The sequence below is a fragment of the Pristis pectinata genome, chromosome 1 (genome assembly GCF_009764475.1).
Source record: "Pristis pectinata isolate sPriPec2 chromosome 1, sPriPec2.1.pri, whole genome shotgun sequence".
Lineage (NCBI taxonomy): Eukaryota > Metazoa > Chordata > Chondrichthyes > Rhinopristiformes > Pristidae > Pristis > Pristis pectinata.
Genome location: NC_067405.1, coordinates 120,245,056 through 120,268,796, shown reverse-complemented (window position 1 = coordinate 120,268,796; position 23,741 = coordinate 120,245,056). Strand labels below are relative to the sequence as shown.

At 39.6% G+C, this 23,741-nt stretch overlaps 1 protein-coding gene across 3 annotated transcripts in view; it reads left to right on the top strand.

The window, feature by feature from the left end:
• Positions 1–23,741, top strand: part of tecpr2 (tectonin beta-propeller repeat containing 2) — an 81,633-nt gene that overhangs the window by 7,284 nt on the left and 50,608 nt on the right. The window contains exons 2-7 of one of the 3 annotated variants that reach the window (XM_052022236.1): positions 2,133–2,367; positions 4,740–4,868; positions 12,711–12,842; positions 14,390–14,547; positions 18,324–18,639; positions 19,440–19,569. In XM_052022236.1, coding sequence (XP_051878196.1) covers positions 2,149–2,367; positions 4,740–4,868; positions 12,711–12,842; positions 14,390–14,547; positions 18,324–18,639; positions 19,440–19,569 — 1,084 coding nt within the window. In that variant the 5' untranslated portion in view covers positions 2,133–2,148. Of the gene's footprint in view, positions 1–2,132; positions 2,368–3,923; positions 3,971–4,739; positions 4,869–12,710; positions 12,843–14,389; positions 14,548–18,323; positions 18,640–19,439; positions 19,570–23,741 lie in introns of those variants that run through there. The other 2 variants (XM_052022243.1, XM_052022252.1) reach the window with 2 other exon arrangements.

Below are 23,741 nucleotides of genomic sequence, written 5' to 3'. Positions count from 1 at the left end.
GCTCCACCACTTTCTCCCCTTCTTTCTTTACTCCTCCACCTCTCATTCACCAGGCAACTTGGTACATTAATAACTTGGCTATACAGGACCTAACTACAATGTTTGCTGGTGATATAAAATTCGGAGATCTCAATGAGATGGACAAAAATACTTTGGTGGGGCAGAAACAGACCAGTAAATGAGTAGGAATGAATTTTAATGGGGTAAAGAGTGATTATGGTTCTTTTCTGTCAAAATGTAATATAAGCTAAATGTTTTTAGTAAGGTGGAGGAAAGGAGAGAACTCTGGGTGTAAGTTCACTAGATTTTGCAAAAGCAGAACAAGTTGCAAAGGTGTATTTTGCTCAAATAAAGCTCAATTGCAAAAACTGTCAAAAATCTGGATCCATAGCTTTCTAAACCAAGAACAAGTAAATTGTGTTAAATCTCTCTGAAATACTGGCCAAGCCCTAATTAGAGTTTTACAGACAAATGTAGGCACCTTGCTTTAGGGAGATGACCTATCCATGGATGTGGTACAGAGGAGGTTTTCCAGCATTTCTTTTTTAATGGCTGAAGAGCTTATTGCATGGAGACACTGGAAAAGCTAGGGTTTCTTCCATCAAATAGAGATTTGATGGATGTGTTCAGAATTTTGAAGAGTTTTGATGGATTAAATAAGAAGAAACTTCCATTGGTGGGAAGACAGCAATTGGCAAAACAACCAAACACAATATGAAGAAAACAATATTTATTCAGAGTTATTATGATTTAAATGGATATTAAAATAGTAAGAAATGAGACCATTAACTTTTGCCCTAAAAGGAATGGAGCACTACTTTCTGAAGTGGTGAAATGATAGAAGCACTGGGATTTAGAGTCCATTTCTTTAGGTTATTGAAATATCCATTAGCTGATACATACAATTATCAGCAAAGGTTATGGAATTTTCTTTTGAAATACTTGATATTGAGAGCAGCTGTCGGTGGCACAACTTGAGAAAGATATACTGGCCCTGGAGAAGATGCAACATAAATTTACCTAGCAAATTCCAAGTTTAAATTATGTGTTGGGTTGCAAAAACTAGGCTTGTAAGTCTTGGAATTTAGAAGGGATGATTTGATCAAAGTTTTCAAGGTATTAAGGGGAGCTGAGGTTGATGGAGAGAAGTCATTTCTACCGGTTATGGATAGACACGAAAAGTAACCTAAAAAATGAGGATCAAGCTTTTGGTAGAGGAGTTTAAAAGCAAGTACCAGGAATTTGGAACCCTCTTTTTCTGCCAGTCATCTAAATCTGAATTAACTGATTAAAAAAATATTAGAGGTATTTAATTATTAAGTGGGAAAGACTGGTGTCCAGAGGTCAGCCATGATCTTATTGTCAAGGAACTAACTTGCCTGGCTGTTCCTGTGATCCAGAAGTTGTGCCTGGCCTGAAAGCAAGGTGGGAGGAGACTTGATAATTATTTTCAAAAAGGAATTGGATAAATATCTGGGGGTGCCGGGGGGGGGGGGGGGGGGGGGGGGGAGGGAGAGGTGGTAACTTTGTATTGCTATGGAGAAAAGAAAGGAGGTGCATCTAATCTGGTTGTATCGGCTTTTGCCATCACTGAAGATTTGCAGTCAGAGATGTGATTCGCATGCAGCTGAGCAAAATGGTACCTAAATAGTTTTTTGTTATGAGTGCTTTGTAAAGGATTGTAAATGGGATGGGTATCCAAGCACCATAAATTATCGCATGAGAAGTAGAAAAAAGCCCCTAAATAGAAAAGGGAAAACTTCTGCTGCTCAGTTATGAGTGCATTTAGAGCTCTGGTTTCAGATTATTTTTATGATGTTTATGCGAACTGAATTAACTGTTGGGATTTGCTCAGTATGATCTGCCTTTTAAGAATGTATTTCAATATTACAGACCAGGCTAGGGCAGTATTTTGGTTTTTAACCAGAGATAGCAGCTAAAGGATAACATCTATAATTAGCATTTCACCATTGAACTTTATTTCCTGAGTTTATATCAATGGTTTTCTTGTTTATATTTGCATTGTTAAGGTTTAAACTGTCCTCGTATAAATGAAGAAAAAATATTTTATTTACATAATGCAAATGAGTATTTCTAATCATGTTCCTTTTCATTTTTTTCTGTATAAACAGTGTAATTTTGATTGCCATGGCATTAGATGCAAGATTCACCACCTTTAAGGAGTTCAGTCCTTTATATTACTTACTTAATGCGATTCCAGCAAAAGTACAAAAAGGATTTCGTAATGTACTTGTGCATCTCACGGCACTTGATGCCAATAAAGACTACATTGCAGTGGGCAGTAATATCGGCATGCTTTATCTCTACTGCAGACGGATGAACAAAATGACAAAATATAATTTAGAGGTATGTTTCAGCATTGGCTTCTTACTGTAGTTGTGCGAATAAAGCTAGTTGGGCGAGATGATGCAATGAGTTGGATATTAACTTTTTATTTCTATTGAATTTGGCACCAAAGTCATGCAGTGGAAATCTCCATAGCATCCTTCCATCAGGATCTTTGTGCAGTTGATTTGAGCAGTTTCAGTTTAAGTTGAACTAGGTATTGACCCTTCCCAAGGTAAAATTAGTTAGCAAGATCATGGGATGATTAGCACTGGAAATGAGAAAATTGTTTCAGGTAAGCAATAAGTTCCGTGTAGACTTCAGGTATACAGTTCAGGTGCATTGTAGAAGAGCAGAAACATTTATATTCTAATCATGCTTTACTTACCTTGTTCTGTATTTTCTTCTGAAGAGTCCCTTTATTATTTTAGTCACCTTTTGCCAGATCATCTGTATGCCCTCATCATCAGTGAATTTAATCTAAGTTGACTTTTTACTGTATGCAGGCCTATTTATTTATGCCTTCTGGTACATTTCCTTTAGGTTCCATCGTTCCTCAAATTGACCCCCAATGCTCAAATCAAATCTGATTGTTCCTTAATTGAACTACATGTTCTTGGATTTTAGGAGCAGGAATTTGTGATTCAAATCCTCAGAATTTCATTTTGTATCAGAAGTTGGCCATTCTGCTATTCAAGCCAACTCTGTCATTCAGTAGGATCATCGTGGATCTGATATTTTTCGAGTCCACTTCCTTGCCCTCTCCCCCTCACCCTCGATTCCCTGACTGACTGGAAATCTATCTGTGTCAGCCTTGAGTATACCCAAGGATTCTGGCTCCACAGCTATCTTTTTTATCTTTTTCCTTACATAATGAAGGAAGTGGCACTCCATTCGCCAACAATTTGCTCACTCGCCTATCCTATCAATATCTCTCTTAAAAACGGTTTGTATCATCCTCGCCAGTTGCCTTCCCAACTATTTTTGCATTGAATGTAATTTTGGCTGCAGAAGCTACTTCTTTTACTATCCTAAGATGCAAGCCATCTGGGCCAGAACACTTTTCAGCTCTTAATCCCTTAGAATCTGTCCTCCTTTACTAGTATACTTTTTTTTGCTGAGTGTCATGAATCACCTCCTTAAATGTCTGCCACTGCTTCCCCACTATCTTTTCAGCTAATCTATTGGTCCAGTTCATTTTGGCCAACTCTATTGTAATTCTTTCTGTAAGTTAAACACAGTTATTTTTGACCTGAGGTTTTTTTTCCCCTTCAAATGCTTCCTCCAATCACTACTTCTTAGCTGATTTTTTTTTACAATAAGGTCATCTATTGAACTAGCCTGATTACCAATTACCAGATCCAATATAGCCTGTTCCCTGACTGGCTCCATAACATACTGCTCTAAGAAACCATCCTGAATTTGTAGCTATCCTTTCCAATGTGAGGATTTAAAATCTCCCATTATTATTGCACAGCTTTTTTTCCCATGCCCCTGTTATTTGTTAATTTGTATCCGTTCTGCAGTGTGACTACTGTTTGGGGATCTATACACTACTCCTACCAGCATCATCTTTCGCTTGTTGTTTTTAACCTCCATCTAAATGGACTCGGCACCTTATGAGGTTAGATTGTTTCACACAACTGTACTACTATTGTCTCTGCTAACAAGGCTACCCTGCCAAATTTTCCTTCTTGCCAGTCCTGACAAGTCAAGTGTCATGAATATTAAGTTGCCAGATTTGATCCCTATTCAACCATATCTTCATTCACCTCTTTGTGCCGTTAGTTCATCTACCTTATTGTAAATGCCCTGTGCATTAAGATACAAAGCCTTTAAGTGAGCCTTTTTTTAAAATATATTGTGGTCCTATTGCCTTTTGACTTATCTGTCACCATCTTTTGCTTCCTACAAATTCTTTCATTTTTGTCCTTGGTTCTTTCTTCTTAATCTTCCTGCTTGCATTTCCATCCCCTTGGCATTGCCTCTCAGCCTTCCGCAGTGAATAAAATACATGGTAAATTTGTGTAATCTTTTTTGCTTGGCAACCTTTTGTAAGGAAACCAGCCATCTGATAATTTATGTTTAGTATCTGTGAGCAACCTTGCACTAGGAATTTAGTGTCAATGTACAAATCTATGCTCTGTTTCCTTTCTTTATTGTGGTTATTAATTTAAACCAGATTTATAGTTGGGGTACTCAATTAATTTCAGTAACAACTGGCAAAGATTTTCTCTAATCTTTATTTGGTTTTAGCAGTGTTTTAACTTTATCCAAAGGATAAGTCTGATTAATGTGATCTGGTATTTTAATGGATTTATACAAATAAGTTGGATTGAATAGCCTTGTATATGGTTCATAAAATCTAGTTTTCTATTTCTTTTCAATTTAAGGGTAAGACTGAGATTATTAGAGTGGTGAAATTGTTGGCTTGCTTTGATGACCTTGTTGCTGTTGGGACAGCTTCAGGAAGAGTGACCCTTTTCCAGTTGGTTTCCCAATTGCCTGGAAGAAACAAGCAGGTAAATAAAATGATTATTTTCTTCACAGTTAGCAAAATTTAGTTTGTGTCTATTGCACTTACTGAGCAAAGCTGATGATTGTTGCTTTGTCATGTTGTTACAGCAACTGCCAAAGCAGTTTAATACTGTTTGTATAAACCCCAGCACTGATGGTCAGAGAGCCATACAGCTTGGAAACAAGTCATTTGCCCCACCATGCCCACTGTGACCAGTGAGCATCCATCCAGATTAATCTCATCTTTCAGCACTTGGCCTGTAGCCTTCTATGCCTAAGTGCTTGTCTAGACACTTCGTAAATGCTCTTAGAGACTTTCCTTCCACCACTCTCTCAGGCAGTGCATTCCAGGGACTCATCACTCTCTGGGTAATAAAGGTTGTCCTCGGGTTCCCTTTAAATCTCTTACTCTAAATCTATGTCCTCTAGTTTTATTCCCCTCAGATAAGGGGAAAAGTTTCCTCCAGTTTGCCCCATCTATACCACAATTTTATATATCTCAATCATATCCCCTCTTAATCTCCTCCTCCAGGGAAAGCAAACCTAACCTGTCCATTGTCTCCTCATAACTGAAACAGTCTATCCCAGGCAACATCCTGGCCCTCTCCAGCGCTGTCACATCTTTTCCATGGTTTGGTGACCAGAACTGTACTTGGTACCCCAGCTGAGGTCTGACCAATGTTTTATAAAATTGGACCATAAGCTCCATGCTTTTGTATTCAGTATCCCGACTAATGCAGGCCAGTAATCTATATTCCTTCACATGATCTATCTGTACTGCCACCTTTAAGAATCTTTGGACTTGTATGCCAAGGTTCCTCTGTTCTTTGATATTCCTTAGGACCTTACCATTCTTGGTGTATGACCTAGCCTCAGTAGTTCTCCCAAAATTCATCACCACACATTTATCAGGATTAAAGTCCATCTGCCATTTCTCAGCCCACTTCACCAACACATCGATATCTCCCTGTAGACTAAGGCTATTCTCACGCTATCAGTTACTCCATTGATCTTTCTGTCATCTTACTGATCATGCCTCCCACATCTGAGTCATTCATACATTACACACAACAAGGGTCCCCGTGGAACACCACTAATCACCAATCATAAAAAATAGCCCTCTACTACCACCCTCTGTCTGCTGTTGCCAAGTCAATTTTGGATCCAATCTGGCCTGGATCCCATGGGGCCTAAGCATTTGGTCCAGTCTCCTGGGTGGGACCTTGTTGAAGGTGTTATTGAATTCCATGTAAACCACATCTACTGCACACCCCTCATCAATACCCTTTCCTTTTTTTTAAAAAAGGAGCTAATAATCAGATTGGTCTGATCAGTCCCTGAATTTCCAAGTGATCATTAATCTTGTTACTCAGAATTTTTTTCCAATAACTTACTTAATAACTGATCTTAGGCTTGCAGGTCAGTAATTGCCAGGCTTTTCTTGAAAAAGGGAGCCACATTTGTATCCCCCAGTTATCTGGTACATCACTGTGGCCAGTGAAGATTTAAAAATCTCAGCCAGAGCCACAGAAATGTTTTCCTTCGCCTCCCAGAGCAGCTTGCAATAAATCTCCTCATCCGACTCTGGGGATTTATCCACTTCAAGTCCACTAAGTCATCAAGCGTCTCCTCTCTATATGTGGAGACTTGCACTAGACTGTCACCTACCCCTTCAGTGACTTCATTTTCTTTGTGGATACCAATAAAAAGTATTAATACCTTGTGGCTCCACGCACTGATGACCTGTATTTTCCCTAATGAGCTCTACTCTTTCCCTGGTTATTCTTTTGTCCTTGATATACTTATAAAACACCTTTTTGGATTTACCTTAATCTTGTCTGCCAGTGATGTTTCATGATCCCTCTTTGCCTTCCTAATTTTGTTATTGAGCATCACCTTACACTTGACGGACCACCCTATCTTTAGTTCTCTATACCTGCTACGTGCTTTTTTTTTCTCTTCATCCAACCCTTGATATTCCTTGGCATCCAGGGTTCCCTGTTACCCTTGGCTTTCACCAGTTGGCCCTGAATTCTCACCACTTTTCCTTTGAATACTTCCCATTGTACAGATTTGGACTTGCATGCAAGTAGATTCTCCCAGATCCTGTCTTAATGAAATTGGCCTTCCCCCAGTTTAAGACTATTATTCCTGGTCTATCCCTATATTTTTCCAAAACCACTTTAAAATATATGGAGTTAAGATCATTACCTCCAAAATGCTCCCCATTGACACTACCTCCATCTGACCAGCTACATTCCCCAAGACAAAGTTCAGTAATGCTCCTTGTTGAGCTATCTACATACTTTATCAAAAAGCTCTCCTGTCCACACCTCAGAACTTCACTCGCCCTGAATATTTTGTGCTAAGGCAATCCCAGTTAATATATGAGAAATTGAAATTCCCTAGTACTGTGACCCTATTTTTATCACATTTCTCTGCTATTTCAGAATCAGATTTATTATCACTGTGAAATTTGTTGTTTTGTGGTGGAGGTACAGTGCAAAGACATAAAATTACTATAAATTACAAAATAAATAGTGCAACAAAAAAGGAATAATGAGGTAGTGTTTATAGGTTCATGGACCATTCAGAAATCTGATAGCGGAGGGGAAGAAGCTGTTTCTGAATCCTTGAGTGTGGGTCTTCAGGCTCCTGTAGCTTCTCCCTGATGGTAGTAACGAGAAGAGGACATGTCCCAGATGGTGAGGATCCTTAATGATGGATGCCACTTTCTTGAGGCAACGCCTCTTTAAGATGTCCTCAAAGGTGGGGAGGGTTGTGCCCGTGATGGAGCTGGCTGAGTCTACAACCCTCTGCTGCCTCTTATGATCCTGTGCATTGGGGCCTCCATACCAGGCTGTGATGCAACCAGTCAGAATGCTCTCCATATCTGCCTACATACCTGTTCTCCTACCTCTTGTTGTCTGTTAGGTGGTCTGTAATACACTCCCAGCAAAATGACAACATATGTTTTTGTTCCTAATCTCTATCCATATGGCCTCATTTAAGGAGCCTTCTAGGATATCCTCCCTCAATACTGAATAGTGCATTCCTTGACTAACAGTGCAATGGCATTTCCTCTTTTACATCCCCCTCTGTCTCTCCTGACAATTCTATACCCTGGAATATTGAGTTGCCAGTCCTGCCCAATTTTCAACTATATCTCGGTGATGGCAACAGTGCTGTAGTCCCATGTGTTTATTAAAGTTTTTGAGTTCCCCTCCCATACTAGTTAGACTCCTTGTATTAAAATAGATGCAATTTAACTTTGTATTCCCCTCGTGTGAATTGGCCTGCCTACTGGACACAGTCACCTAGACGAGAAAAAGTTAGTACTTTCCAATCTGAATATCTACTCTGAGCCCCATTGTCCTGCCAATTCAGCTTAAACTTTCCCCAATAGCACTAGCAAGCCTCACCACTAGGATTCTGGCCCCATTCTGGTTTAGTTGCAACCCGTCCCTCTTGTACAGGTCCCACCTTTCCCAGAAACAGCCCTAGTGATCTAGGAGCCTAAAGTCTAGCTTGTGGTACTAGAAGCAATCCAGAGATTGCAATCTTGAAGGTCCTGCTTTTTAAACTGCTGCCTAGCTTACTAAACTTGTGTTTCAGGACCTTATTCTTTCTCCTACCAATGTCATTGGTACCAATACGTACCTTGACCACTAGCTGTTCACCCTCTCCCTTCAGAATGTCCTGCAGCTGCTCCAAGACATCCTTAACCCATGCACCACAGAGGCAATGTACCATTTGAAGTCTTGTTTGTGGCCACGGAAACACTCATTTGCACCCCTAATGATAGAATCCTCTAACACAATTGTTCTCCCAGTCTTGTTCCTCCCAGCTTAAATTGGGATAAGTACATTTGCTACACTGTCTTAGTAGATTTTCTCCTAATTTTCTTGTTTTTATTCTTCTTGTGGCCTCTTCAGGTTGGGCACTACAGCTAAAAATAGACTTATTTTTCTATGTCCAGGTCTTTTGCAATTATAGCATTCAGCTGTTAATAGGAAATAAGTGACCCGACTTATTCCTTTAGGCTATTTGTGCCCTCTCCTTTCCTGCCCAGTGAGTTACTAAGTTGTGGATTCAACGCCCACCCCCCCAACTCTGAGTGAAGATGTGCTGTGATGTCAGTTTTTCAGATGTGATGCTAAAACCTATGGCTTCTATCTGTTCAGGTATTACTCGTGATCCCCAAGCACAATGACAAAGGGTGTCCAGTTAACATTTCATCTGAATGATGTCCTTTCCAGCAACATAGCATACACATGCTGCAGTGGAATATTGGCCTATATATGTGCTCACAAACTTCTGAATTTAGGGTTTGAATCTGGAATCTTCTGACTTGAATGGAAGTGCTTCCAAACAAGCTATTGCTGTCGCTGATGAGGAATGATGTTACAGGGCTTTGCGATTATATCTTTAGCCATGGATAATGTGGCCACTTGCATTGGTTATTAATATGGGCAATTACACAAGCATAAGCAGATCTTCAAGGGCTTTTTTGCTAAGAAAGCAGCCCTGAATATAAGAGAGAGCTATACAGAATGGAACCATGCCCTTCAGGCCAGCTCTTCCATGGCGACCAAGGTGTCTACCTGAGCTAGGCCTAATTGTCTGTGTTTGGCCTTTATCCCAGTAAACCTTTCCTATCCACATACCTGTCCATTGCAATTGTACCCACCTCTACCATTTCCTCTGGCAGCTCGTTCCATATACCCACAACTCTGTGTGGGGAAAAAGTTGACCTTCAGGTTCCCTTGAAAGCTTTCCTCTTTCATCTTAAACCTATACCCTTTAGTTTTAGATTCCCCTACCTCGGTTGGGGTGGGGAGGGAGATTGTGACCTTATCTATACCCCTTATGTCTTTATAAATATCTATAAGGTCAACCCAGAGCCTTTTATGCTCTTGGGAAAACAGTCCCAGCCTATCCTTTCCTTGTAGCTCAAGCCCTCTTGTCCCAGCAATGTCCTTGTGAATCATTTCTGCACCCTCACCAGCTTAATCAAATCCTTCCTACAGTATAGTGACCAGAACTGCACACAATGCTCTAAGAATGGTCTCACCAACACCTTGTACAGTTGTAATATGATGTCCTGACTCTTGCATTCAATGCCCTGACCAATGAAGGCCCGCGTGCCAATGTCGCCTTCATGTTGCTATTTTCAGGGAGCTATGTACTTGTATCCCAAGGTCTCCCTGTTCCACAGCACACCCCAGGGCCCTGCCATTCACAATGTATGTCCTGCCCTGGTTTAACTTCGCAAAATGCATCACTTTACACTTACCCGAGTTAAATTCCATCTGCCATTCCTTTGACTGCTGTCCCAGTTGATCTAGATCCTGTTGTAATCTTGGACAGCCATCTTCACTGTCCACTACCCCATCAATTTTGGTGTTGTCCGAGGTACTTATGTGAGACTCCGAGTTGGTTGTTCAGGGTCCTACCTAACTGTAGAAAAGTGATGTCCAGGTTATTGCCAGTCAGCAATAGTAAAAGTAAATGGGATTCTGGTGAAATGGGCATGGAAGTGTGAGTTATGATTGAAAGCACTTCCATTTCTCAACAGTTCTCCTAAGATGTATTGAATAATAGAATGGGGAAGGCATGCATGCTGTCTGTCTGTGTGTGGGTGAGAGGAGAGGTTGGGAATGCAAGGAGATGGCATCTAGATATCAGTTGGATTGGCTGATGGAACCTTGATAAATAATGCATTAATGGGATTAATTTTTGCTGCTCCTCTTGCAGTAACTTTTTTGTCCTTCTGGTCATTCTACTAAAGACACCTTGTTGCTCTGGCTTGTGCCTTCAGTCCTCACTCTTGCACAGAGACCACTGTCATTCTCTAGTCCCTGGTCAGTGCATAATGAAAGATACCATCAGATCTGTCAAGGCACCTGAAGCACGTGGATTGCTTGCTCGTCAAGAATTTTTGCCTTGTTGCTTTGGTTATGCTGCCCTAGAGCTTATTTTTCGTGCTCTTTGTGGTGTCATTGTCAAGTTTTAATGGTGCATCACTTTTTGTGCAGTCAGCTGCTGGGTAGCAATCAGGGAGGATGGACTGGCAGCTGGATGATATCTGTGGCAGCTGCTCTGAAATCTTGCATGCATCTGCAGAAATATCTTCCTGTAATTACTGATCTGCTGCATCTCAATGAGCTCAAGCCTTCTGTACGTGAACACTTCCTAGCCGAACAGGAAGTGCTTTTTTTTTGGGCTACCTATATGCAGTTAATGATGCCCTGCATTTACAAGAAGCCAACCAAAGTTAAGAGCCAAATCACCTACTTATTTGATTGCCCTTATTGCAGACAGAATTTATGTATATTAGTTGGCAAAATAAGTTGTAAAATAAGACATAATTCATCTGCCTTATGCATTTGTACATGGTTGACAATGAGATACAGCATGTGTCTGTGGGCAGAGCCCTGGCAGGTTCTTCAGATAAAGTTGTTGAGAACTGTGGTCACTTTGACATCCACTGATGAAGGACTGCTAGTGTTGCTCCAGTTTTACAGCAAATCTTTCCCATCACCAGATGTAATACCTTGCATATTAGTGCTAATACATTTCATGGAAACTCAGCTTCTCCCTGGATGTATTGTATGACAAATGTGTATTCTTGCAAGCTGTACCTCTCTCTTGATTTCCCCTCTTTTCCCCTGCCGCCCCCCCCCCCCCAACTCTTTTGTGCAGCTGCAGACACAAGACATCTGCAACTATTCATGAGACTCTCATGCTGTTGTTCATTATTGGTTCTCTGGGTTCCACAGTAGTGCAGTATGAGAATCCTCTGGTGGAGAGCTGCAAATTGCCATTCACAAGTGGTCACCACCACATACAATGAAGGGGAAATTTTATAAACTGAGCTGAAATTTAATTCTAGCAGTCTTGGAGATGGTTTTCTGAACAACTTTTAAATACTCCTGTGAAGAAAGCGTTTTAGAGCCACTACTGTTGATGTACCTCTCTCTGGGGGTAGCAGGGAACTAGGTCTGTGATGTTTCCCACATTAACACCCTGATATCCTCATTATCAGTATTAAAACACATTTGACCCCCTGCCTAATCTCAAAAATTTCACCTCAATCATATGAGGGTTAAAATTTAACCCCTTTCCCCTCAAAAAAAAATCTGACACTCTGAATTTTGCAGGGAAATGCCATCAAGTTCAGAATTGTTACTCTTCAAATACACTTGCAGGATGGTTTTTGCCAATTTTTTTTATCATTTGCATTCTGAACACTCCATGGAGTGCAGCTGTGGAGTGTGAAGTTGCAGCAATTTCCTAGCACTTCACACTGGGGAATCTTGCCTCCAGTTCTTATGCCAAGTTACACCTGATGTAGGAACAAAGTCTTCTTCATCCATATGAATGGAGAGGGATAAAATTAATTTGCTTTTTTTTACATAATTTAGCTAAATGTTTGGGTAACTTTTCAATTCTCTTGAATGTTTCCAGTTTGAAAGCTAACTAATCCAGAGGCCTGGCTGAGCTAGTCATTGGGTGTTGTTTTTTTTTGGGCTGTTTTGTTAGCAAGCCAACACCACCCTTCCCCTGCATGACACCATTTGCATCTGCAAGGCTCCTTTCCAGTGAAGATTGGGTTAGCTTCCATCAGGTGGTTGACATTGGCAAATCTGTAAAAGATACATTTGTACTTGCTGCAGGCAGAAAACTGAGTCTCTGATATGGTCCAAATGTGGGCACATGAGACTAGCTTAGGTGGGAATCTTAGCTGGCATGGACCAGTTGGGCCAAAGGGCCAGTTTCCGTGCTGTATGTCTCTATGACTTCTGATTTTGATTCTTGTTTACCAAATAATTCTTTCTTCACAGTTGCGCCGATTTGATGTTGTTGGTATTCATAAAAGTAATATTACATCACTTGCTTGGAGCAGCAATGGAATGAAACTGTTCTCTGGGGATGATCAGGGTAAGGTCGTGTACGCTGCTGTGGACCTGGATCAGGTAATGAATCCTAAAATAATAAATCGTGAACTTGCAGGATTAATGATTTTTTTTTAAATGTCTGGTAACGGCAATTGTTTGCATCAACACTACTTTTGAAATAAGCTATCTTTAGAAGTTGGAGTCCTCAAAAAAAAAATTAAAACAGATAAATAGGCAAGGCATATAAGCATATGGTCCTAATGCAGGTAAACGGGATTAGTGTAGGTGGGCAAAAAGGGGCAGCATGGACATGGTAGGCCGAAGAGCCTGCTTCCCTGCTGTACAACTCTGACTCCATCTAGATTGGGCTTTAACAGCAATCGAAAGGAGCGGTTTGAGCAAATTTGTGTTTAGAAAATTGCCAAGTAATTAAGGTAATAAAAGGTTTCAATACAATTGCAGAGAATTTTTTTTCCTGGCAGAAGAATCTGGCATAAGGCAGCGTTATTTTAAAATTGAGTGAGAGGCTTTTTAGAAGTGTAATCCTGATCAACTTTTTTCATATAAGGGGTGCTTGAAATCTGAAATATCTTTTTTATTCCTCCCCACAAGTCCTCTCAAAACAAAAGCTGGTTAGACAAGACTTTCTTAACAAAAGGTTTAAAGGGTATTGAATTGAAATGCAAATTGGGTATGATCTAATAGAATTATGAAATAAAGTTGAGGAGGTGACTGGCTTACTTGTCCTTCTACATGAACAATATATGTCAATGGAGATAAATCATTTCATCCTGTACCATTCCATGATGAAGATTAATTATTATAATCAAATATGAGTATTTACCAGAAGCATGTTCAGTGACTTTTTTTGTTTCACAAGTTCCTAAGTAATTTATTTAATTTGAGAATGAGTGAATGATGATTCCTGATTTACATGCTGAAGTTATTGATGATTTTGACATATAACTGTGGCAGGTTGATACAACAGTCATGAAGAACTACATATGATGGGATGGGTAGGCAGGGGAGATGGATTAGACAAGGGTAAATCAATGTGACGTGCACTTCTCCCTTTTATATAGTTTTGTCTAAACTGTGTATAAAAAAGGTAACTAATATATAAAAGGTCAACCCAAGATCTGCTGGTCATCATCTGATAATCACTAATCTGAATTGCAGGTCCACTATAACTTTTCCCTTGATGATTTTTATGCCATCTTAATGTATGAAAATCTTAACTTGCTCATGATAATTCATTTTGATTTTGAGCCACTCTGGTTTTCTTCCCATCTTCAATTGTGCAACTCTCCTTAGACTGCAAATGTACTAACGTGTATATGACACATTCTATTCAGTTGATATTTGGGATTTGTATAAGATTTTGTATCCATTTCAAATATTTGATTATTTTAAAAACTGATTTTTTTTTTCCTCTTGGTTAAATTTTCAAATATAGATTTGAAAACAAACATTTTGTATACGTCTGAGCAAAGGATGACATATTTAGCTGTACGCTTTGATGTGGAAAGGTGATCAACATCCACTTTGAAGATATATTTGGTGCACAGTTGAATTATATGGGTCTTGTCTAATTTGTTTAATTGTTGTGTTCCATTTTCCTGTAGGGTGTTTGTACTCCTAGTGTGATATTAGAAGATACATCTGCTATTGTACAGTTAGACTACACTCAGAAAATTCTTCTTGTTTCAACTTGCCTGCGCTCTATTCTTATTTACACTGAGCAAAATGTTATTAGACAAGTTGGAAGCCAGCCAAGAAAAATGTAAGTGTGCAGAGTTTCGAATAATTAAACTTAGTATATCAAGTATAATTGATTGAGGCATCAAAGATGATGATCATAACACTGCACCCACAGTTGTGATAATGTCCACATCACAGTGGTTCAATTTGTAGAGTTGTTGCCTCGCAGGCCCAGTGACCTGGGTTCAGTCATGAACTCTGGTGCTGTTTGAGTTTGCACAAGTGACTGCCTGGTTTTCATCCCACATCCCAAACGTGGGGTAGTAGGTTAACTGGCCACTGTAAATTGCCCCCACTGTGTAGGTGAGTGATAGAATTTTGGGGCAGTTGATGAGAATGTGGGGAGAATAAAATAGAATAGTGCAAATTGGTGCTTGATGGCCATGATGGAATGGGTGAGCTATAAGGCCTGTTTCCATACTCGTGACTCTGTGACTAATGTGAAACTTATTATAACCTCTTTAACGTAATATTGTAAGCTTTTCGAACAGCTTAATTGCTAAAACATTACAGCTCTAATTCAAAATTATACTTCCAAAAGGCCCTAGGATGGTTTTGCATATCATCCATTCAGATCATTTCATTACAACAGTTCATTGAGGTAGTACAAGGGAAAACAGTAACAATGCAGAATAAAGTGTTACAGTTGCAGAGAAAGTGCAGTGCAGGTAAACAGTAAGGTGCAAGGCCATAATGAGGTAGATTGTGAGGTCACGAGTCCATCTTGTAGTACTAGGGTACTGTTCAATAGTCTTGTAACAGTGGGTTAGAAGCTGTCCTTGAGCCTGGTGGTATGTGCTTTCAGGCTTTTGTATGTTCTGCCTGATGGGAGAAGCAGAGAAGAGAGAATGTTTGGGGTGGGTGGGGTCTTTGATTATGTTGGCTGGTTTACTGAGGCAGCGAGAAGTGTAGACAGAGTCCATGGAGGGGAGGCCTGTTTTCATGATGTGCTAAGCTGTGTCCTCAACACTCTGCAATTTCTTGTGGTGTGCATCAGGATAGGATGCTTTCTATGGTGCATTGATTAAAAATTGGTGAGGGTCAAAGGGGACATTCCAAATTTGTTTGGCCTCCCGAGGAAGTAGAAGTGTTGGTGAGCTTTCTTGACTGTGGCGTCTACGTGGTTGGACCAGGACAAGCTGTTGGTGATGTTCAATCCTAGGAACTTGAAGCTTTCAACTCTCTCAACCTCAGCAGTGTTGATGTAAACATTGATGGTACTATTGTTAATCTTTGTGTCCACAAAATATATAAAGGGTAATTAAGTTTCTGATTGGGTGTAGTGAGCATCATCAGAAATTGTGGCAAGAGGATTGGGTTCAGTTGTAATACCTCCTATACTTTGAGAACTTATAAATATTTTGTCATGGAGGCTTGTAAAGTCAGATTAAGGACGCTGCTGTCCCTGCATATGCACCTTACAGAAGTCTCTCACTTCTGGAGAATTGTAGAAGGAAATTTCTGCAAGGCAATTTTAAAGAATTGCAGGAAAAGAAAACTGTAGGAAAACCAATTGCCAGAGCTAAAAGGAGGTATGGTGGCATAACAGTTGGCATTGCTGCTTCAGTGACCAGGATTCAAACCTGACCTCGGGTGGTGTTTTTGTAGAGTTGTCATATTTTTTCTGTAATATGAGTTTCTTTCAGCTGCTCTGGTTTCTTCCAACATCCCAAAGATTTGCTGGTGGTTCAATTGGGTATTGTTGGAGCATTTGGGAGAGAGAATAAGTAAGAAGGGGTACAGGAAAATGAGTGGGAGAATGGGACTGATCCCTGTGAGTCAGCATGGAGCCAATCAGCTGCCTTCTGTGTCATTATAAGTATCTGTAGTTTCACCACAGTGGTACTCTAAGTTCCAATTATTCAGGTCATGTTCAGTCTTGAATTGATTTGCCTTTGTATCTGTAATTTCTTTATCACCTAGAGGGTTCAGTCTCTACTTCTAGCATCATGTCTGTCCTCCTGAAACACAATTCAATTCCCTGCATTAGGAAGCTTATTCTCACACTCACTCATTATTTCAGTTTCATTCAAAAGAAGGAACTAATTTCAGGGTTAACTCTATTTGGTATGGTGCTAGAGATGACTAATGTCTAAGGTTTTTATGCTGCTGATGCCTTTGCTGGCTGGAGACATTTGTCCAATAATTCATTTTGGAATGCAACTTTCCTGAGCAGAAAATGTGAACATGCTGCAGAAATGCATGTGCATCTTGATTTAATTGCAGTGGCGTTCTTCTAGAAGCTATTGATTTTCTCCCCCCCCCCCCACCCCCCATTTGTGAAGACAGTCTCTTAACTGCATTCTGCTGCTTTATCAGCTATTCTCAGTCATCTCAATGTAACCTACTGAGATAAGTGACCATGCACATATTAAAAAGTCTCTGTTTTAAAATCTCCCAGAATCTTATTTAATAATAGTTCTACATTCTCTCAAGTTTCCCTTTCACACCATGCTCCCTCACCACAACATGTACAACTTTGAAATGTTATTCTTCCTCTTTCAAGGCTCGTATTTCTAACCTGCATTCACCCAGTCATCCTGTATTTCCAGCACATAGTGCAAATTGCACTGGGAATGTATCTCCTGAGTTTAACAAATAAATCCTTGGAAAGTACTGATGTAGCTTCCATGTACTTGTGATGCAAGTTGGATTCATTTATAATTGAATAAATGAATCCAACCTAACTGGCTCTGAACAAATCATTTTCAAACTATTTTTCAAAAACTTCAAGAGCCGTGTTCCTTCCTTGCACTCTATTCAATGTAGAGCTTGCAACTTCAATTTGTAATCCAATATAAACTACTCAAAGCTTAAGAATTGCAATACACATTCAGTAATAAGTTTCTTCTTTGTCCACAGGCCTATTTCTCCCTTGGATTCTAGGTCACAAAGTTGATTTTATTTACTCCTTCAAGTCCCACAGCTGCATTTAGACTAATACTTTATCTGGTCATTCTCATTCAGTAGAATATGCAAGATTCTATCCTTCACCGCCATTTAGGCTCCCCAAGTATGCTTTTGCTTTTCTGGTGCTGCATGTCATGCTCATTCATCCCCCCACTATCAAATGTTCCAATATCTTGAGTATAGAGTCAGAAATCCTCTAATAACTATAGAATTTTGTTTTCATTTTTTTTATTTTGCAATGTAGCTTTTATTCTCCCTAGTGCTATTAATTTTACTTTGCATGGGGGGGGGGGGGGAGTAAAGATGATACTTTAAAATCCTCTCAACATGCTATGTTGTTGCAGCCAAGCCCTCAAGTTGCTAGTCCAAATCATTACAGTTTCTCTGAATTCCTTCCAAACCATATTACTTTCCTGAATTATAACAGCAGTCATGTCTTATGGGGAAATGTTGAATGTACTAGTGATAAAGGACAGTTGATTATGTACTGGGGGGTGCTTTATCATTTTCTGAAGCTACTTAAAGTGGTTTCTATTTATCTTTCTCTTTTGAAGGTGTTTGACCAGCATACTGAAAACTTCCTGACGAACAAAAAAATTATAAAACGAGTAAAGAATTTGAGCTCTTGAAATTCTAGCTAGAAATCAGAATATTAACAAGACAATAAATTACAGATGTATATTTCTAGTAACAGTGTTTCTTAAATGTATTGTTCTCAATTAATTACAGATACAGTGCTACATTTCTCATTCCAATTTGGAATTGAAAATGAAAATAATTGTAGGCAAAATTGGGGAAATTACCATACAAAATTGTATACACCTTACAAGATTCAGTCTGTAATTGCAGAAGAAACAACTAAAATATGTTCATCTCTCATGCTTCTAGTGCTGGAAAATTTGGAGCATGTTTCATACCAGGCCTCTGCAAACAAACTGATGTTAATTTGTATGCTTCAAGACCTGGACTTCGACTATGGAAGTCAGATATACAAGGAGCAGTTCAGTCAACTCTCATTTTAAAAGGTGTATTTGCTGGTGGCGTGAAGCCATTTGAGTTGTTTCCACGAGCAAGTTTGACAGCTAAAATCAAAGATGTCAAGACAACTGAGAGAAACCTTGGTCTGTTGAAATGCTGCTTACATGATGGATGGGTACTGAGCTGGAATGAGACTAGTATTTATGTGATTGATGCAGTTAACCAGGTATGCAAAAGGCAAAGCTGGTATCATTTTGTGTGCTCACCCTGTCAACTTAGTCCATTTTTTAAATTCTAATGTGAATATGTGCAATGAATCATCACTTGTGTAAAGCATCACAGATTAAGTCATTCTGCCACTATTGAAAGGCATAATTAATGAAATACTTGTTATAAATGCAGATAATTTATAGTGGGATATAAAAGTCAAGACAGAAGAAGTGATTTTAAAATGGATTCTCAAATTTGTATCTGTGGTCCCTAATTCAGTTAAGAATAGAGTAAATGCTTTGAGAGCTTATAAATGTAATGAGAGAGCATTTCTCTAACTCTTGTAGAGTTGAAAATTTACTGCCAAATTGGAACACTCCCCTTTCATTGTTTGTATCTGGGTCCATATTCATTTTGGGTAGCAGTCAGAGATGGTGTATTTCAGTGGATGTTTTTGAATGCTTAATTTAAGTTATTTTAATGTGTCAGCCATAGAAACTGATATTGGGGAGAACATCCTGAAGAACTTGCAGGCCCTTTTATTGTTTATTTACAGCCCCATATTTTAAAAGGTTTTAGAATAGTTATTAAGTTCCTTCATGCTCTGTGATACCATTTTTGCTCTTTTTTTAATGTTATGTTCATTTGTCAGTGAATTCTACTGCTGAATACTGTTAATAGATGCTCATTAAAATTAAATTGAATTATCATGAAGGTAAAATCAATTTATCATACGCAAGGAGTTAAGTTGATGAAAATCAGGTTGAATTCAGTGTTGATTTTACCTTTTTGATGTTTGACACGTGACATTTACAGGCTCTGATTGGTGGACTGGAAGGGTTCAGTAGTATTGTGTCTGTTTCCTGTACAGAAGATGAAATTTTCATGTTGACTGATGATCGTGATATTATTCGGATTTCCAGCAAGCCAGAAGGTTTGATAGCGGGTAAGAGTGGTAGCCTAATTTTTATCTTTGAAAAAGCAAATGTGGAACTCTATCATGTACTGAGTCACACAGATCAGAAGGTGGGTGCCGGATCTTGGCTAAGTTTGCTGGCTGTTGGGAATTAATGTTGGTCTTTGTGTCAGGCATTCAAGATGGATTGAGTGTAGAGATGGGAAAAATCTCAGTGTCCCTGCTCCTCATTTTATTCTAATAGTGGCTAATCCCTAGATTTGTGGTGAGACCAGGACCTTAAGTTCTATGTATTTATCTCTCCACCTCCTACATAATTTAAAAAGGCTCATGACTTGGACAGTATAGGTGAGCACTGCAGATTTCCATGTAATTGTACCCCAATTTCCTACTTCCTATAGGGAAAAGAAATAAAGTTGAATTGAAGGGAAAAACTGCTAATTTCAAGTTACCAGATGTATTGGAAGAACAAAACTGATTGGCAATCTACAGTATGTTACACAGTAATTATCTTAAAATTTGCTGCAGCTTTTTGGGACTGAAAATCATTAGTTTGTGTACTTGGTATAAAAACATAAGGAGTGCGAATGGGCCATATAGCCCTTCGAGTATCATTCATCAAGATCATGGCTGATCTTCCACCTCACTGCTACTTTCCACCACTAGCTACATATTCCTTGATTCCCTTCATGCCCAGAAAACTATAGATATGTTTTGAATGAACATTTGCCTGGGGTAGAGAATTCCAAAGCTTCATTGCCCTCTGAGTTTAAGAAATTTCTCCACATCTTAGTCTTAAGTGGCCAAACTCTTACTCTCAAACTGTGTTCCCTGATCCTAGACTCTTTAGTTAGGGTGAAAATTCGTGCTGCATCTAATGTCAAGCTCTTTAAGAAAGTTTCAATGAGATCTGCTCTCGTTCTTATAAACTCTAAAGAATACAGTTCCAATCTCTCCTCGTGCACCAAACCTGCCATCCCTATAAGCAGTCTAGTGAATCTTTGACACGAGATTCTGCAGAAGCTGGAATCTGGACCAATGCCACACATGCTGGAGAAACTCAGCAGGTCAGGCAGCATCTATGGAGGGAAATAAACAGCCAACGTTTTGGGTTGAGACTTTTCATTGTCTGCTGTTTATTTCCCTCCATAGATGCTGTCTGACCTGTTGAGTTCCTCCAGTATTTTGTGTGTTACTAGTGAATCTTTGCTGCATTCCTTTGTTAGGTAAGGTGACCCAACTGTACACAGTACTCCAGGTGTAGTCTATCTAAGGCCTTGTACAAATCCAGTAAGACTTCCTGATATAATAAAGGCCAGCATAACATTTGCCCTCCTAACTTGCTGCATCTGTGTGGTGGCCTTTAGTAAGTACTGTACAGGTACACATGGATCCCCTTGAATATCATTACAGCCCAATTTCTCATCATTTAACAAACGATCCATTTTTTTTTGCTGATGTGTGCACTGAAGTGGATGACCTTGCATTTTTCCACATTATATTTCATTGCCATGTTGCCCATATATCCTTAAATCCTCCTATGCACTCACAATCCCATGACAGTTTGTATCTTGGCCAAATCAATGATATAAATTGTGTCCAGCTGGGCCCAAGCACTGTTGCTTAGCTTTTTCTAATCCTGCTTCACTTTTTTTTGTGAGCTTAAGGTTTGCATTAAACATATCAGTAGTTTTAATTACCTCATGCTTAAAGTTACTGTTAGTTTCCACATTAAAAGATGGTATTGGTCATGTGAAAATTAAAATGTACTCGGAAGCTACAACAGTGTAGATCATGACAAAAACCTACCCAAGGAAAATGTGTTAATGTCCTTCAGCTTGAAGTCTTTGAAAATTTGTTGTTTTTTCCAAACTGTATTGAAGAGGAACATTAGGGGTGGCTTTCCAGATTTGGTTATGAGCTAACGTAGCCTGCAGTTTCCACGGGGCAGGTGAGCATGGGTGTGAAGAAATGGAAGAAAATGATCCTGACAATAAGACCAATGTTGCTCCCATGTTTCCATATCAGTTGTAGTGTTGTATCGTCACAGTTTCATTGGAGTGCTCCTGATTTTTAAGATGGGTATGAATCAGTGTGAAACAGGCAAAATTCAAGGTTTACTGAATACAGATTTTTTTTTGTCTCAAAATTTAAATTTCAACTCTTTTGTAAGAAACTCTAATTGAAGAAACTACCTTCTATGGCAAAGAAGGAATAAAGGAATTGGGGGGGAGCAGAACAGGAGTCGATGAAAATTTATTTGATTGCAAGTGCCCAAAAATTACAATTTTAAAAATACCCAAAGAGAAAACTTGTTGATCTCACAATCAAGTGCATTGGACTGATATGCCCATTGGAGTGGTCAGGACGGTGAATCAGAACTCATTTCAGCATGATGTTTGGTGAGGATATTGTATGTTGCTCATTCACTACCCAATATTCCATGATTTTTTTAAATACTCTCTGATTGCAGATGTACAGTATCTGGATGTTACTATGGATAATGTATTTTGTGAAATGCTGCCTATTTTATATCTGCACAGTTTGCATCTTTTGAATATTAAAAGGATATTGGAGATTCTAGTTTTTCCATATGCTTCAAGTCCTCATTAAATCTTTTCCCTCTCACCTTAAATCTATGGCCCCTACTCTGGGGGAAAAGACTGTGACCATCCACCTTATCTAAACCGCTCATGACTTTATATACCTCTATAAGGTCACCCCTCACCCTCCTATATTCCGTGGTGGTGGGGGGGGGGGGGGGGAAGAGTTCTAGCCTCTCCTTATAACTCAAGCCCGCCAGTCTTGGTATCATCATCCTGAATTTTTTCCACACCGTTTCCAGCTTAATGACATCCTTTCTATAGCTGGGTGACCAGAACTGCACATACAGTACTGTGGAGAATTCTGAGTAACATAGAACTGTACTGCACAGGACAGGCCCTTTGGCCAACGATGTTGTGCTGAACTAATTAAACCAATGGCTCCTAATTGATCTAATCCCTCTTCCCTACACATTGACCATATTCCTCCCTTCTCTGCATATTCATGTACTTGCGTAGGAGTGTCAACGTTCCTTTGCTGTCTGCCTTTATCACCACCCCTGGCAGTTCATTCCAGGCCCCAGCCACTCTGTGTTGCTAAAATAAAAACTTGCCTTGCACATCTCCTTTGTAATTTCTCCCTCTTACCTTAAATACATGTCCTGTAGTACTAGATGTTTCAATCCCGGAAAAAAGATATTGGCTGTCTACTCTATGTCTTGCATAATTTTATAAACTATCAAATCTCCCCTCAACCCCCGCTGCTCTAGACAAAACAGCCCCAGCTTGGCCAACCTCTTCTCATAGCACAAGTCCTCCAAACCAGGTAGTATCCTGGTAAACCATCTCTGCACCCTCCATTCTTCCTATAATGAGGCAACCAGAATTGAACACAATACTCTGAAATGTGGCCTAACCATAGTCTTTATAAAGCTGTAACATAACTTTCCAGCTCTTGAACTCAGTGCCTCGACTAATGAAGGCAAACATGCCATATGCTGCCTTTACCATCCTATCAACTTGTGTGGCCATTTTTTAGGGACCCATGTACCTGGACCCCAAGATCCCTCTGTTCATCAACACTGTTAAGGATCCTGCCATCAACTGTGTACTCTCCCTTTATGTTGGATCTCCCAAAGTGCAGCACCTCACACTTGCCTGGATTAAATGCCATCTGTCACTTCTCCGTCCATATCTGCAACTAATGTATATCCTGCTGTATCCTTCGGCAATTTTCCATGTACACCACCACCAATCTTCGTGTCGTCTGCAAACTTGCTCACCCATCCTACCATATTTTCATCCAAATAATTTATCTGACAGATAAGAGGTCCCAGTACAGATCCCTGTGGAACACCACTAGTAACAGACCTCCATACAAGAAAAGATGCATTCACCACTACCCTCTGTCTTCTCTGGGCAAGCCAATTTTCGATCCAACCAGCCATGTCACAGTGGATCTCGTGCATCCTAATTTTCTGGATGAGCCTAACTGCTATTACTGTTGCCAGTAACTGTTGTTATCTGCATTGTGTTAGTCTTTTTTTTAATGTTCAAGCATTGCTCCTGCCCTTTAGATTTAATTACACAAAATTCAAAAGAATGCTTCACTGAGTTGGTTGTCTCAACATCACTAGGGAGGGTACACCGAGTTGTGCA